Source organism: Talpa occidentalis, unplaced genomic scaffold (assembly GCF_014898055.3).
Source record: "Talpa occidentalis isolate TD23 unplaced genomic scaffold, MPIMG_talOcc4v2.1 talOcc4.10, whole genome shotgun sequence".
NCBI lineage: Eukaryota > Metazoa > Chordata > Mammalia > Eulipotyphla > Talpidae > Talpa > Talpa occidentalis.
In genome coordinates, this window is record NW_023600993.1 from 35,257,400 (window position 1) to 35,273,689 (window position 16,290).

At 56.7% G+C, this 16,290-nt stretch overlaps 1 protein-coding gene across 1 annotated transcript; it reads left to right on the forward strand.

Moving 5' to 3' along the window:
- The first annotated feature begins 1,542 nt into the window (after positions 1–1,542).
- Positions 1,543–16,044, forward strand: SLC38A3 (solute carrier family 38 member 3). The gene is made up of 16 exons (XM_037520455.2): positions 1,543–1,580; positions 9,807–9,960; positions 10,045–10,126; positions 10,288–10,403; positions 10,931–11,004; positions 11,079–11,171; positions 11,276–11,357; positions 12,366–12,448; positions 12,541–12,599; positions 12,797–12,961; positions 13,081–13,160; positions 13,411–13,511; positions 13,744–13,868; positions 13,957–14,101; positions 15,007–15,110; positions 15,199–16,044. The coding sequence occupies exons 2-16, from the start codon at positions 9,860–9,862 to the stop codon at positions 15,301–15,303; spliced, it is 1,515 nt and encodes a 504-aa protein (XP_037376352.1). The 5' UTR covers positions 1,543–1,580; positions 9,807–9,859; the 3' UTR covers positions 15,304–16,044.
- Positions 16,045–16,290: the final 246 nt, after the last annotated feature.

The following is a 16,290-nucleotide window of genomic DNA, read 5'->3' on the forward strand; positions in this document are numbered from 1 at the left end:
CTTATGACTTGGTAACTACCATTGGAAGCACCCAGCCCTTTGTATATAAGATGTCTGGGGGAGGGGGGAGAGGGGACAGAGCTGAGACCTTGGTCATCAGCACCTGTTCGATCTGACTCTGCCCACAGGTAGTCCTCAAGCCCCTTTGGAGAGAGCAATCTTGGGGGCCCTCATGACCAAGATAAGCTCTGATCTGCGGATGACACCAGTCCCAGATGAGAAGGGGAGGCCAGTCCCTTCCTAGTGTCCAGCTAGGAGCAAGGGCAGCAAGTGTAGGTGGTTTGAGGGTTCCTGGGATTGCCACCATCCTAATGTTTTTCTGTTTAGCCCTCCAAACCCCCTGGCACTCCCAGTCATAGCTGAGTGCCCTGCTCTTGGCTCACAGCTTCCCCTTCACCTATACCCCCTAGTTCAGGGGGAAAGACAGAGCTACTTCCTTGTAATGCAAAGGGAAACTGAGGTACCCTTGGGCTTGGTTGTGGTGGAGCTCTGAGTCAGTAGGAAGAGAATCCAGGAGTCCTGACTCCCGGCCCAGGGCAGGGGAGGGGTTAGACCTGTCCTGTGAAGGCATTTGTTTCAGCACCTGGAGGGAAGGAGAGACATGACACAGAGACATCCAATTTGGCGAGGTGGACCAGCAAGCCATGGGATTACTTGATCAGAGCCAGTGGCGGAGAAGCAAGGGACACAGGTGTTCTGGGAAGTCCCCCATTCACCCCCAAGGTCAAGTTCTCCCCAAGCTCCCCACAGGCTAAGACTGGGGTGCCTTAACAGCCACCACCCACCTTTCAGCACCAAGGCCTTGAATGGGGAGCAGGCAGGGGTGGGACAAGAACTCCCAGTCAAGAACAGGGCCACCCTAAAACCTTTTCCCCCAGAACACCAAGTCCCAGGCCCCACTTGCCATGGCCAGACTGCCAGCTGCCTCCCACTCCTTGGAGATAAGGAAGTGGGGGTCTGACCAGGAAAATCCCAGGCAAGGTTCCCGTCCTGTCCTCAGTGTCCCTACCTGCCAGAACATCTTCTGTCTTGGAAGACTTGCTGCAGGACTCCCCTTTCTCATCCCTGTTCCCCCTCTGGACTGGGAAGAGAGAGGCAGGCAGGAAAGACATTTCGTGCCTGAGTGATATCTGAAAGTCCCCCATTGAGAGCACCCTTCACTGAGGTTAAACATTGCCCTCTTGACTGAAAGAGCTCCTTCTGGCTCCAGGAGAGTGAGTGCAGAGCTCTTGGGGATCAAGGGGGTACCCTGAGAACTCAAGAGAGAATCTGCTTTGGACCGAAGCTTTCCTCCCTCAAGACCCCACTGAAGCGCTCCCGGAGCTCCGCAGCCGTGCCTAGTAGCTTCTTAGCGCTCCCGCAGCCCCTTTGCTCCAAGCCCGCGGGGGTGGGTGGGGGCTCCCTGTCTCTCCCCAGACCAGCCCCTCCTCCCGCGGGCCGCCGGGGATTGGCGGGCCGGGGGCGGGCCGGGGGCGGGGCCGGGCGCCCTTCATCCCCAGCCGCGGCGCTCAGTCTGGAGCTCAGAGCAGACTGCACCGGCGGAGCGGAGCTGCACCCCGAGTCCCCTCCGGTGAGGCCAGGTACCGCTGGGAGCGCGATTCCCCAGTCCGGGGGTACTGGGCAAGCCGAGCTCTATCATCCACTGTCCTGGAATCTAGGCAGCGCCCCTTGGCTCCGGACGGGCGAGCCAGGGGCCCGAGCGCTTCGGGTGCAAGTGTGGGTGCCCTCCAGTCAGGACTCGGCTCCGAGCTTTAGCCGGCGTCCGGGGAGAGGCGCCTAGTGGCCCCGGGGCCCTAGGAAGGGGGTGGCGAGACAGTAGGATGTTGATGGCACCCAAGACGAGAGCCACAAAAAGCCTTGTTGGGGGCTCTGGCGGCCCCCGATGGTCTTTCTAAGGCAGGGCCTACAGGAACGGGCCGGAGAGGGTCCCACGGCTGGCGTGAGAGGGGCCCGGAGCAAGCCCTGGAGCGCTGCCCCGACGGGGACCCGACAGGCAGATCAGCCTAGCCGGCACGCCCGGAATCCGGGTATATTTATCCCAGTTGCATTGGGCAGGGGCTTGAGAGCAGATCAGGCTGGGATGCCTGAGGGGCCGCGGGGCACGTATTGGTCCCCGAGCCCGTGTCATTTGCAGCCGGGCCAGAGGGCACAGCCCGCACCGGACTCAAGCAGATGCCCGGCCGGAGGGCGGGGCTCCGTGCGCACTCTCCTCTGCCTCTCACCCGGGCCGGGTGTGAGAGCTGGCACCGGGCACCGGCCGAGGGAAAGGACCCAGACTTGGTTTGCAGGAACCCGCCCCCGCCCGGTTGGCCCCTTCTATTGGCCACAGCGGATGCGTGCGTTTGTTTACACCCGGGGAGGGGGAGGCCAGGGGCGGGGCCTGTGCGAATCCACCCTCTCCCCCGCTGTGACCTGGTTCCTAAGCCCAGGTGTGGCCCTAGGACTGGTCTTTGGGAGACTAAGTCAGAGTTTCTCGTATGGTGGGGGTTGCCTGCAACCAAAGCCATCTTTCCCTTTAACCTGCCAGTCGTGTCTTTTCTTTGTGACAGCTTTGGGTCACTGCATTGCCCCTGGAAGAGTCCCCTGGACCTTCTACCCTCCCCTCTTTAGGTCTGGAGGGGGCTCTGGGGTGGGGGCTCAGCTCATTCTGGAAAGGAAACAAATCCCTCAAGAGTTTCTCAGTCTGGGCTTGTATAGCTGGAGAGATCCAGGGACAGTTCAATTTTGAGGTCCTGTGCTATGGTGGAAGGCTTCCTGCAGGAAGCAGCCAAGGTGAGAGGGATGGGAGTGGAGGGTGCCAGGCCTGGCACATCCCCAAGAGGGCTGGAATGACTGGAATCAGTAATGAGAATTTCTGACTGGGGGAGGGGGCCATGGGGCTGTGTCTCTGGACACAGGGAGCATGTGTCTCAGAACTTCCTTCTAACTGAGCCCACAGAGTCCATGTCTTCACTGGCTTCTCAGGTCACCCTTTATTGAGTTCTGGTTCTTCTGGCCTGTGTCACGAACCCTCTCACCCCCGCCAGTTCAGGGCTCCAGGTGGCCAGCCCATGAGAGTTGGTTGCTCCTGTCTTGTTCCCTCCTTCCCTAGGCAAGCACCCTTGGAGCCTTTGGCAAATGGGGAAATAGGTGATGCAGGACAGCTTGCGTGGTATACACTCTCTGGTAGGGTCAGGAAGGTTTTTGAGCTGAATTGAGTGTACCCGAGAAGTCTGGACTGGGTGTGGGGACAAGCAGCTTGAAGGAAAAACACATTTTGGGGGAGTGGTACAGAGTGCAAGAGAGAACAGCTTTGGTATCTGTATGCACAGGAAGCTGGGATGAGCAGTGCAGCCTATGCCTTAGTAGGATAAGGGCCCCGTGGGATGTTCTAGTGCAGACACAGCCAGGGGCCAGGTCCCACTTGGAGCAGGTAAGATGGGCTGGGGGCTTATCAAGGTCCTTTAATCCATTCCATTTATTTAAGATTCACCAAGTAATTACTTTGTGTCCTTGGCACACTCAGTCTGATGGGTAGAGGTTAGGCCTTTGACTCTGGATGAGAGGATACATGGGCGGGGGGCCGTAGAGGACCAGATGGGGCTTCTGGGGGCCAAAGGGAAGGACCAGCTGCTGGGGCAGGAGGGGCTTTCCGGCCAGCGACCTGGGGTGGCTTGGTTTTGAATTTCCGCTCTGCAGGGCCACGTCCTGTACACAGCCTCTCAGCCGGCACGTCTGCACACGTGCATGGCCGCTGAGGATGGGGGTCATTTCAGCTGACTGTTGCCTCTACTTATCTTTCTCGCTGTGCAGGTAGCAAACCAAGGGTGCGGGATTGGGAGGGCGTGGCTCTGAGTTTTCCAGATAGGCATGGCCTTGTGGTCTCCGTGGATTCCACTCTACCCTTTGGATGTCCCTGCACCAGGCTAAAGGGGTCATAACCTGGAATGCTGTGGCAACCTTCTTGTGGGACCCCTTGCATAGCCATCTCTGCAGAGCCCACTGGGTTTCCTCTCCCTTTCTTGCGCCTCCTGGGACTCTCTGTCTTTCGTTGGCTGTCTCTTGTCTTGCTTTCTTTCTGTCTCTTTATCTGGGAATCTCTGACTTCTTGGCTATCTCTCTCACTATTTCTCTGCTTATTGGCCTCTCTCTCCCCATCTAAAAAGCTACCCCCTTTCTTTCTTTTTTTTTATGATTTGTTTCCTTTATTTATTTTTTTTAAGATTTATTTATTTTTATACAAGAACCGGGGTACAGGTCAGAGGCACGGGAGGGTGAGAGGATTCACCAGAGACAGAGTGGGGAGCAGAACAGGCAGACGGACCGAAATACACTGCTGAGGGGAGCAGCGGGCACGACAGGAGAGGTCTGCCGCGCCATGTGGGGTTCTCCCTGGCTGACCGGGGATCGAACCCACACTGCAGAGGGGACAGCTTCACAGCGCTGCGCTCAACCCGCTGCACCACCGGGGAGGCCCTACCCCCTTTCTTCCTGTGTATTCTCCTCCATGTCTCCGTCTCCATCTGCATTCTCAGTTGCCCATGCCCTGTCTGTCCCTGGATTAGCATGCGCCAACACATGTGCGGTTGTTTTCTCTCCCCATCTTCCCTCCTGCTTCGCCCTGACGTTGGATGGTGCCTCTCCTCCAGGCTGACCTCTTTAGCCCCCCTACCCCATCAAGGTCTCCAGTGAGTCCTGAGCTGCCCCAGGCCCCTGCTCCAGCTTTCTTTGGGGCCAGAAGTCCGGCTGTCCAAATATTTGGCCGCCTCCAGGGGATTCCGGGTCAGCAGGGAGGAGGATGGGCTGGCTGGCTCGGGGTCTCCCCTGCCCCTGGGGGGCCATGGGCACGTGATGTCCTGTCCTTTGCCTCAGCTGGGGCTTGGGCTGCACGTCCATCTCAGCAGGCTGGCAAAGGAGGGAGGGGGCTGCTGCTGGCTCTGGCCCAGTCTTGAGTCAAGAGGTTCCAGCTGCAGCCTCCACTGGGGCAGCCTGAGCAAGGAGGGTCCGGGACTGGATGGGAAAGTCTAGCTGGCTGGGTGGGCTCAGGCCCAACTCTAAGCATCTGTGAGGTGTCTAGAAAATGTACCCTGTCACAGGAAAGTCTACCTTCCGGCCCCAGCTGGGCCCCTCAGATCCTCCTAGACACTTCCTGATGCCCAGAACACAGAAACACAGACCCCAGGCCCCAGGGCCAGGGAGCTAGGGCATGAGAGACTGTTGTGTCCAATGCATCAACACTCTGAGCCATTGTTTTTCTCTGGATGTGCCCCTCCTGGATGCCATCCTCTCAGTACCATTCAGGGGGTGGCCATACACTGGCCACTTAGCCAGTGCTGTTTATGTCAAGGGAGCAGTGGATGGGAGACTGGGTCTCCCGGAGTCAAAGTCAGGAGTTGTGGGTCTGGGGGAGGGACAAGGGGTATATTTTAGAACCCTCTTCTATTCCAAACACCTGCCCACATATCCTATCCCTAGACCCTTGACGTCAGCAGTCAGGTCCCTAGCAATTCCTGTGACTGTGTCTTGAGAACATACAATACAGATGTGGCAATTGAATCCAGTTCCCCATTGACAGATAGCTTGTCCTAGGAGGGTTTTTTTCCCCCTCTAAAGCCTGGAGACTCAAGTAGGCAGGGGGCTGCCAGACTGGGAGGAATACTCTGCCTCAGCTTAGGAGGGAGCGATAAGGTGGGAGAGCCGGAATCGGGGGCAGTCCATACCCCTGAGACACTAGGGGTAGTCACAGTGGACCCTCAGTTCAGGACAGCTGCTTTCCCCCTGAGATCTGGGCTTAGTTGAGGACTTCCCAGGCAAAAGAAGCCAGGGGGGCATAGCAGCAAGGTCTGGGGGAATCTGTGCCTCCACAGGTGCTTGTGGCCACAGGACTGAGGAAAGGACAGTGTGGATGGGTGCCTGTAGCCAGCCTGCTACTACAGGCCCATTTATGTCCCTGAGCATTGGGGAGGAAATCAGGGTTCAGAGATCCAAAGGCCTCCATCCTGGGACAGAGCAGTGTGCTTCCCACAGCGGCTGATGTAAGCGGTGGCCCCACGGTGGCCTGGATTCCTGGGCCTTGAAATCTTTAATTAGCCAAACTCAACACCTGCTGAGGTGTGCCTGATGAATTCTCAGTCTGTGATGCCTGCGTGGGCGGGCGTTACATGCGGCACTATCCCTGGCTCCTGGCCCTTATCTCTCAGCAAAGCAAACAGGCCCCAGGGCAGTGGCCTGGGTCATCGATTTACTGCCCAAGCCTAGCTGCACCCTTGACAGATGCCATTCAGATGACCTGTCCAAGGTCACAGTGCTCTCTCCTCTCCTGTGCCTGACTCCTCTCTAGAAGTCCATGGCCTGCTCTGGGGGCAAAGGCCTCAGGAGTCTCCTTGCTTCATCCCCAGCTTTGACCCAACTTCTCAGGACCCCTGGAGAACAGGAAGAACCTAAGGTCATCAGAGGGGAATACTCTGCCCACGGTCACACAGTAAGGCAGGGCTGGGCCAGTCCTCAGACTCCGAATATTCAGTCTGGGCTTTCCGCACAGTGGGCCCGAGACTGCTGGCAGCTTTCCTGAGACAGTACTATCCTAGAGTCTCTCCTGACTCCTCGAGGCAAAGGAGTCTGAGGTGGCAGGCCTGAGGTGGGGAAAAGTCAAAAATGGGCTTCTAGCTGCAAGGAATAATAGGGTCCACATGCCAGGCCAGGGCTCATATCTCCTCTGGGTTCCTAGTCCTTAGCCATGCCGTAAACCAGAATACAGACTCTTTGACTGAGTCTTCAAGGCTCTATGCTTATCTCTGACCATGGAACCTTCACTTTACCCTCACCACCAGCCTGCTTCATACCATACCTCAGGGCCTTTGCTCATGCTAAGCTGTCTGCTTGTGGCATGCTTTCTTATTTTTATTTATTTTTATTTATTTATTTGTTTGTTTATTTATTTATTTTTATTTTTTCAAATTTCTTTTTTTTATTATTTAAATTTTATTTTTATATTCCCCATACAATTACAACCCCCTTATTTTGACCCCAAGCCCTCCTTTCCCCACCCCCCACCCCTCATAGAGTGTCTCTGGTTCATAGTTGTTTGTTGATTTTGATATTTTCTTTCTTATAGTTATTCATTTTCCTGGTCCCTTATTTAGGTTTTCTAGATTCCTGCTATGAGTGAGACCATCCGGTATTTTTCTTTTTCTTTCTGGCTTATTTCGCTGAGCATGATCCCTTCCAGAGCCATCCATGTTGCTGCAAATTGCATGTGTTTATCTCTTTTGATTGCTGAGTAATATTCCATGGTGTATATGTACCACAGCTTCTTGATCCAGTCATCTAGTTTTGGGCATTTGGGCTGTTTCCAAAGCTTAGCTATTGTAAATAGTGCTGCTATAAACATAGGGGTGCAGGTGCTCTTTGGAATTGATGTTTCTGTGTCCTTTGGATAAATACCTAGGAGTGGAATTGCTGGATCATATGGAAGCTCTATGTTTATTTTATTTTATTTATTTTTTTTGTGGGACCCTCGCTGGCGGCCAGGGAACGAACCAGTGCTGCAGAGGTTGAGGGCAGCCTCGCAGCCCAGCGCTCAACCGCTGCGCCACCAGGGGAGGATCCGCTTTCTTATTTTTACAGCCTGGGGATTCCCACTGGAATTTCATGACTGACTCCATCACCCCCTCCTCTGGGAAGACTTCCTAGAGGCTCTCTCTCTCTTTTCCCTTCTTTTGAGTCCCAGCACTATGTACTTCATATTCAGTTACCACAGAAGCTATGAGGGGTAGGGGGTGGGTGTTTGGGGTTTTGTCCCTTCCAGACTGGAAGTCTTTTAAAAGAGAGTATTCCACATCATCTGGGATCTCAGGTCATCCTGAGACCCAGCAATGGCTGGTCCTGCTCGGGGGATGGGGGAACCTGGAACCAGGACCTCAGGCACCTTGGCCATGACCATGCCATGGACTGTGGTCTCCCTAGAGGCAGTGCCTGGCTTCTAGGGAAGAACATTAGGCAGAGAAGGGTGCTTTGTCCAGGCTGCTGACTCAGCACCCTCTGAGGGCTTGTCCCAGCCTGCCCAGGGCAGGAGGCCCACAAAAGCAACCCCAGCTCAGTGCTGGGGACACTACAGAATGACTCTGGAGGCCAGGTGCTGGCACCTCCATACCCAGCAGGAATCCCTTGCGGGGTACTGATGGTGAGGCTCAGGCAAAGACATGAGTACAGGCTGACCCAGGGAAAAAAAGCAAGAGATGTTCACTTGTCCTGGTCCCGAGTGGGCAGAGCTGGAGGAGAAAGATTTCCAATGCCAGTATCAGAAGGAGAGGCAGGTTGAGGAGGTCCTAGGGGACTCCAAGACCAAAGTGCCTAGGACCAAACTCTGCCTGAAGTAGTGGGCTGGGGGGGGGGGTTCTCTGGTCAATTCTGTGTGACTGCTGTCTCCTGGACATCAGAGCCTGGGGCCTAAGTCTAGACTTCCTTACCCACCCATAGCCCTGAGTGCCAAGTCTGAGCCACCTGATGCTCCAGGTTCAAGAGCAGACCAGAAACCATCAAGATCTAGAATAAGGATGGGGGATTCAGGGCAGGATTTGGACTTCTCAAGCAGAGAAGTTGCCATAACTTCAGTCTCTAGCTGATTTGCCTGTCAGTGCTGCCCACTCCCTGGTCTCCACTCTGACCTCAGCTCTCCTGTTGGCTCTTGTGGCTTTGAGGATGTCCTTATAGATGCCGGGGGCGCTACGCCAAGGTACCTTCTGGACATGTGCAAGATGGCTCCCAGGGAGAGGAGCAAATGTGTTGTTTGGGCAGTGGTCAGGGGTGGGGGTGGAAAGAGGAGGGGAGTTGGTTCTTTTGAAGTCCAGCAGAGCCTTGGCCTGAAATCAGGGAAGAGAGTACTGATCCAGTGGTCCAGGCCTTTCTATCGTTGGTCAAAGCCCTGAGCTCATGACCTAGGATATGAGGCTCTAGGAAAATGGGGAGTTTGCTAAAGGGTCTATACCAAGAAGGTGGGTACCTAAGGGTGGGAGTTTCCCTAGCAGGGGAGAAGAGATTTGAAAGAGAATATGACCCTGAGCCAAGGCTGTGTGGAGGGTGAGGCCTGTGTGGCCCAGAGAACTGGGCCCTGGGCACCAATTTCTTGGAAGGTCCCCTGAGGGCCCTTCGCAGCCAGGCAGGAAGGGTCCAGGTGTCCAGCCACCCAACACCGCCTCAGGCCTCCTGGCTAGGGGGTTTGGGGGGGTTAGCCTCTGCGCCTGCCGTTCCCAGCGCCAGCTCTAAGCCCACAGAGGACCCTTTGTTCTGGCTGCCAGCAGTGCCCGCCGGGCGGCTGGGAACAGGGCCCACAGCCCTCACTCTCTCCTGAGGCCTCCAGCCGTCGGGCAGTGCCATTCTAGGTTGGCTTGGAGGCCCCTGGCGCACAGGGCCAGCACAGGAAACCGTCTCCCAGTATTAATGTCAGGGAGGGAGAGTCAGTCCAGGGCCTACCCCCAGGTTGGAGTCTGGCAGCCTGGGACTCAGTGTCCTGGGGTCCTGAACCACTGGGCTCTGAACTCAGGTCATCTAGATGACTTTTACTGAGGGTCCCAGGGCTTGCCTGGGCTGGTATGGGCAGGTGTGCTATGTACTGACTGAGGTGTCCTGTCAGGATGTCTTGGAGAATTCCGGTGTCTAAGCTCTCTGCCCCTCAAAGATAGGCCCCACAGAGACCACAGGTGGACCTAAGCGTACATGTGAGGCCAAAAAGCCCCTCTGGGAGGTGTGCTACACTGCAGGTTTCCTGTGAGAGGCTAGGCCATGGAATCAAAATGTGGGGGTAACCAGGGGCATTGTCCACTCTGCAGACTTCTGACTGTTGTGAGAGCCAGCGCTCCTGGTGTGTGGTGGGTCCGGAGCCATGGAGGCACCTCTGCAGACGGAGATGGTGGAACTGGTGCCCAACGGCAAACACTCGGAGGGGATACTCCCTCCCACCAATCCCATAGCAGGCAACCCAAGGTGAGAAGAGGAGGGGCCCAGGGCAGGATGGGGCACAGAGCAAGGGGCTGGAGCTGAGCTGCCCTTCCTGGCCTGTGCCCACAGGGTCGAGGGCCCCAGACGGAGCTGTGTTGAGGATGAGGGCTTCCTTCAAAAAAGTCCCAGCAAGGAGCCACACTTCACTGACGTGAGCCAGGGCCTCGGGTCGGGGTGGGGGGGAAGGGTTTGGGGGCAGTAATGAGGTGCTCTGGGCCAATTATGAGGGGCTGAGAGACAGTGAAGGGAAACACTGAGATGCCTTACGCCTTGCTATCTCCTCTCACCCCTCCCCATCTCATTCTGGCACAGTTCGAGGGGAAGACATCGTTTGGGATGTCAGTGTTCAACCTCAGCAACGCCATCATGGGCAGCGGCATCCTGGGGCTGGCCTATGCCATGGCCAACACGGGTGTCATCCTATTCCTGTGAGTGCCCTCGGCGAACCTTCTAAAGATAGGAACCCTAAACAGGCCACCGACCATGACCTCCCAGGACCTGTCAGTTTCCTGTCCCAAGGCCCAGGCTGCAGTGGGTGGGCACTTAAACTCAACCCAAACCACGGCTAAAATAAACAGCCTAGACCAGACAAATAGACATCACTTCCCATTAAACCCACCAAGATTGCGACACAGCAGCCAGGCTAACAGGCCTGAGTCTGTCCTTCTACCACATTTCCACGTGATGGAACAACCCCATGTCCAAACCTTATGTGGGCACACGTGTCTCTCACCAGGGCAGTGCCCTGCAGCCCAAGTGGAAAACATGTTTTGTCCCAAGAACTCAGGGGGAGGTGGTGTTCAGAGGGTCCCTCTGGGTCAAGGTCCACTGACCTCACACCTACACCTGCCAGAGGTCCAGGCCCCCGGCTCACCGGCTCCCAGAGCTCCCAGATCTCACTGCCCCCTGCCCACCAGGGGGCATCTAGCAGCCTCTCCTCGCCCACCTTCCCCAGGTTCCTGCTGACGGCTGTTGCCCTGCTCTCCTGCTACTCCATCCACCTGCTACTCAAGTCCTCAGGGATCGTGGGTGAGTCTCAAGCCCTGCCAGTAGCTGGGGAGGTGCGGAAGGTCGGAAGCAGTCCTGACCTCTTGCCTCCGCAGGCATCCGTGCCTATGAACAGCTGGGCTACCGTGCCTTTGGGACCCCAGGAAAGCTGGCGGCGGCCCTGGCCATCACACTGCAGAACATTGGAGGTGAGGCTGGCGGCAGACGCAGGCTGGTGCCAGGGGGGCGGGCGGGCGTGTCTGAGGCTGGCTGGCTCCGCTGACCCAGCGCCCGCCCACTCCTCTCCCCTCAGCCATGTCCAGCTACCTGTACATCATCAAGTCTGAGCTGCCCCTTGTCATCCAGACCTTCCTGAACCTGGAGGAGCGAACCCCGTGAGCCCCAGGGTGGGGGCCGGCTGGGAGGGAGGCCCTAATCCAGCCCTCCATGCCCTCCTCTGGTCCTGGCAGCCAGCAGGTTTGGTGCGGAGAAGAGACAGAGCCTCCAAGTGGCTGGTGGAGGGACAGAGCGCCGGCAGCAAGGCTGACGTCAGTCAAGCCACACTCATCTTGATACACCTCGACAGGAGGGGCCGGGTGGGATGGGGCTGAGGGCCCAGTCTGTGAGCTGGGGAGGGCTTGAGGACCTCAGGCTTAGCTCTAAGCACCTACTATTCCTGACTGTGTCCTGGGTATTAGCCCCCTCACAAGAAATTAAGCCCAGGGTGTCCTAGTTGCCCATCACTCTCGCCAACACTGATGGCATCAACCATGTTTTGAGGGTGAGGGCAGAGAAGACAGCCAGGCACTGCTGTTAGCACACAGCCCAGGCAAGCAGAGGGGCTATGAGACTAAGCTGCTCTGGCAGGAGAGAGAGACCAGTCAGGATTCTGGGCACCCTCCAACCCCCCATCCCACCCACCCCCTCCCCCGCTGTCCAGGGACCTTCCCTAGCAACCTGGGCCTTTCGGTTTGCCCATTCCTAATCCGTTTAGTTCTCTGCCCCCTACCTGCCCATTGGGGGGATCAGGATGATGCAAGATGCAGGTGCCAGGAGGGACCACAGGGGCACAGTTTGTTGGCAGACCTCGGAGGCCCCCATGGAACGTCCTCCCACACCCCAGAGCCTGGTCTTTCATCCCACCCACTCATTCCCTGACCCTCTGAGGTCACTCCCCGAGGGTGCTGCACAGACCTGTGTGTCCCAGGAAACACCACAGCGGTGACAGCAGTCTAGCAGGCCAGAGCTGAGCACCTTTGCCCCCACCTCATACCTCTCAGAGGGGAAAGGGACACTCAGAGCTGGGAAGTGTTCTTCAGCGGTCACTCAGTGGCACCACTGGTGAAACCCACTGGGTGTAGAGGCAGTGGCTCTGACCCCGGCTGCCACTCCTGGCCCTGCAGGGACTGGTACATGAACGGGAACTACCTGGTGATCCTGGTCTCTGTCACTGTCATTCTACCCCTGGCACTCATGCGGCAGCTTGGTGAGTACAGCCAGGGCCAGGGCCTCAGAGGGGGTGCTGGAGGGATGCATGAGAGGGGACCCCTAGTCTCACAACCTGCCCTGATTTTGCAGGCTACCTGGGTTACTCCAGCGGCTTCTCTCTCAGCTGTATGGTGTTCTTCCTAATTGCAGTGAGTCGCCCTCCCTGCTGGTGGAGGGAGGGGGCAGGTCTGCTAGGGGAGTCCTTGATCAGAGGGGGAGGCAGGTCTCTCAGGAAGACTGGGTCAGAAGGCAGCCCCTCCAGTCCTGAGCTAGCTGTGGCTTCAGAGTGACTTCCCAGGCAGCCTAGCCTGTCTCTGATACCCTCATCCTCCCTGCCCCGACCCAGGTTATCTACAAAAAGTTCCACGTGCCCTGCCCACTGCCCCTCAACTCTGCCAACATCACGGGCAACTTCAGCCACATGGAGGTCATCAAGGAGGAGGCGCGACTGCAGGACGAGGACGAGGCTGCAGCCTTCTGCACCCCGAGCTACTTCACACTCAACACACAGGTTCTGACCAGGAAGAGGTTCTGGATCAGGAAGAACCCAGAACAGAGGTTCTGGCCAGGGCGGGGGCCAGGGCCCTGCCGAGCACAGGGATTCCTCACACAATCCCCTTGTTTCCGCAGACGGCGTATACTATCCCCATCATGGCCTTCGCCTTCGTCTGCCACCCTGAGGTGCTGCCCATCTATACCGAACTCAAGGAGTAGGTGTCGGTAGCGGGAGGGGGCAGGGGCTGCCCTGAGCTAGTGTGAGGATAGATGTAGTCCTGAAAAGGGGGAAGGGAGTGATGGTATCAAAGATCTCCATGGCTGCCATGATGGGGGATTGGAAACAAGGAGAATCCCTCAGCGGCCAGATTGTGAGGGTACGGTGCCAGAGAGACCCGGGGCTACCTGGGGGGTCTCCCAGCCTGGTCCAGCTTGACACCAGTCCCCTTCCCTGCCGCCCTCTAGCCCCTCCAAGAAGAAGATGCAGCAAATCTCCAACCTATCCATCGCCGTCATGTATGTCATGTACTTCCTGGCTGCCCTCTTCGGCTACCTCACCTTCTACGGTATGGCTGGACCATGGGGGCAGAGACAGAGGCCAGGCTGGGGGGCAGGGGGCTGGCCAGTGGCCACAGCGCCCTGCATACTCTAGGCGCTCGTTAGGTGTGTGACGCCTAACTGCCCTGCAGCTGTGGAGGTGAGTCTGTCGCCACCCCCCACAGTGTCAGGGTCCACCCAGGCTCAGAGCCCAGCCCTCTCCCTGAGCTGCCCGCTGACCACCCTCCCCGCCCACCACAGACGGGGTGGAGTCGGAGCTGCTGCACACCTACAGCAAGGTGGACCCATTTGATGTGCTGATCCTGTGCGTGCGTGTGGCTGTGCTGACGGCAGTCACGCTCACGGTGCCCATCGTTCTGTTTCCGGTAAGCCCGTGGACGGGTGGCCGGACCGAGGGGTGGGGGGCCACTGACGGCGCTGACCCATGGCTCACTGTCACCTCCCATCCCTCAGGTGCGCCGCGCCATTCAGCAGATGCTGTTTCAGAACCAGGAGTTCAGCTGGCTGCGGCACGCTCTCATTGCCATCGGCCTGCTCACTGGGATCAACCTGCTGGTCATCTTTGCCCCAAACATCTTGGGCATCTTCGGCGTCATCGGTGAGGGTCTGGTCTGCTGTGATTGGAGGCGGAGTACTACTCCAGATTAGTTTCCTTCTACAAACCCTGGCAGACTGCTGAGCTCATACCCCACATTTGAGTGATGGCTGATAGTCACACAGCCTGCACCCCCGTCTGCCATTTTGTCCCTAAATCTGTTCTAATCTCTTTTGGGAGAACTTCCACTACTGACTCAGTTCCCCTCAGGAGGGATGGGGTGGAGCCCAGGGGGCAGGATCTCCACAAAAATCTCAGTGAATCTTGTCCCCAATTCACATAAAAGGACACTGGAGTGCAGAGCGAGTAAGCAAGTAGAGGGTCATACAGTTGATAAGTGGGGAACCTTCTTTGTTCAATCCCAGAAATATAGGGCTATAGATTTAGTGCTTTATCAACTATCCTCCCCAGTTGGGGCTCTGAGCTGGAAGATCAGACAATTGTAAGACATCTTTGGGGGACCCAGCTGAAGAGAGACTGACTCCCCACCCAACTGTGCAGGAACAGTTATGGTTATCATAGACTGGACCTTTGGTTGTATAGGTCCCAAATCTGACTCAAAATGAGTGAAATAGAAAAGAATGTGTTAGTTCAAATAATGGATAAGCCTTCAGGAAAAGCTGTATCCAGGAAGCAGTCTCAATTCTGTGTCTCTAGTTCTTGCTTTGTTTTTCCTTAGCTTCATTCACTGACAGATACTTGTGACACCAATAACACTAGCCTCCCATCCTGGTGGACAGAAAACAAGGGGAAGGTGGGCTCTCCAGAATCAGGTAGCGCTCTCAAGTGGAACCTCAGGATGAGACTCCCCCATAAAAGAATATTAGAGCTCAGTGATGAGTCTATCCTGGGAACCCTAGCCAAAAGGTAGATATGAGCCAGCGGTCACCATGCGTTGTTTGTTGCAGGTGCCACATCTGCCCCATGCCTCATCTTCATCTTCCCTGCCATCTTTTACTTCCGCATTGTGCCAACTGAGAAGGAACCAGCAAAGTCCACGCCCAAAATCCTGGTGCGAGGGATCTGGAGGTTGGTGGGCTGGTATGGGGTTAAGGGGGCTATCCTGACCTCAGACCTGACCCTGGCTTCTGATCCCATAGGCCCTTTGTTTTGCTGTGTTTGGCCTCTTGCTGATGACCATGAGCTTGAGCTTCATCATCATTGACTGGGTCTCTGGAACCAACCGGCAAGGAGGAAGCCACTAGGATGACCCCCATCCTATTCTGTCTACTCGTCCTAGCACCCCTGCGCAGACTCTTCAGCCTCTGCTCCCATCCAGTGGCCAGTCGGGGGGAGGAGAAAGATGTGGTTAACACTATGGCATTTGGCCCTGCCCCACATCCTCTCTGTGGAAGACTTTTATTAGAGAGCCAGGACCAAGGCCCTTGGGCAACTACCCTGCTGGGCTCCCAGTGCAGGGGCTTCCTAAGCTGTGAGCAGGGAGAGGCTGTACCCCCTGCTCCCCTCCCGTTGCTCAGATCCCACCAAGACCCTTAACCTCTTTGCAAAGATGTATACACTGAGGCCTAGCAGCTGCCTCCTGAAGTCACAGCCTGTAGGGGCACTGAGAGCTGGAGCCCAGGCCTGCAGCCATCCTCTGCCCTGCTGCTGGGCCACACTCTGTACCCTCAGTGCACTTAGCTTCCTTCCTTCTGTCCCCTATACCCCTTTCAGGCACTTGGGCTCAACCCTTGGATACGCTGTTCCCTTCTACTGTCTCCTCTACCAGGAGCAGAGCCCCACCTACACCTGGTGCCATCAAGTTCTTCTGAGGCTGAAGCTGGTGTGAGCACCCTCGAGACCTATGCCCTACCTTTTTAACTAGTCCTGGGGAGGCTGGGCCTCCCCCTGCCCCAAGCCTGGGCCATAGCTCACATTCCACTACTAGGAGAAGAGACAGGCTGGGGCCCATAGTTTCTCTGCCCCTGGGAACCAAAGACCCCAGGGGCCAGCCTGGGGCAGGGGTGGAGAGGCTGGCAGCCCCCTTTTATAAATATTATACATAAGACCAGTGATGTTCTATACTCTTGATTGCCATGGTCCCTGGGTTCCTGAAAAGTGGGGTGGGAACAGGACATGGATGGTGATGGCGGCTCCTCCTGCCTCTTTCCTTGAGATGAGGGTAGAGACAGGGTGAGTCCCCTACCCCACTCACCCCTGCCTCCTAAACCAACCAGTGGCATGCTCAGACC

Coding starts and splice junctions, on each gene's coding strand:
- SLC38A3 (XM_037520455.2), top strand. CDS start 9,860: ATGGAGGCACCTCTGCAGACGGAGATGGTGGAACTGGTGCCCAACGGC. Junction 11,172..11,275: donor CACACTGCAGAACATTGGAG/GTGAGGCTGGCG, acceptor CTCTCCCCTCAG/CCATGTCCAGCTACCTGTAC. Junction 12,962..13,080: donor ACTTCACACTCAACACACAG/GTTCTGACCAGG, acceptor TTGTTTCCGCAG/ACGGCGTATACTATCCCCAT.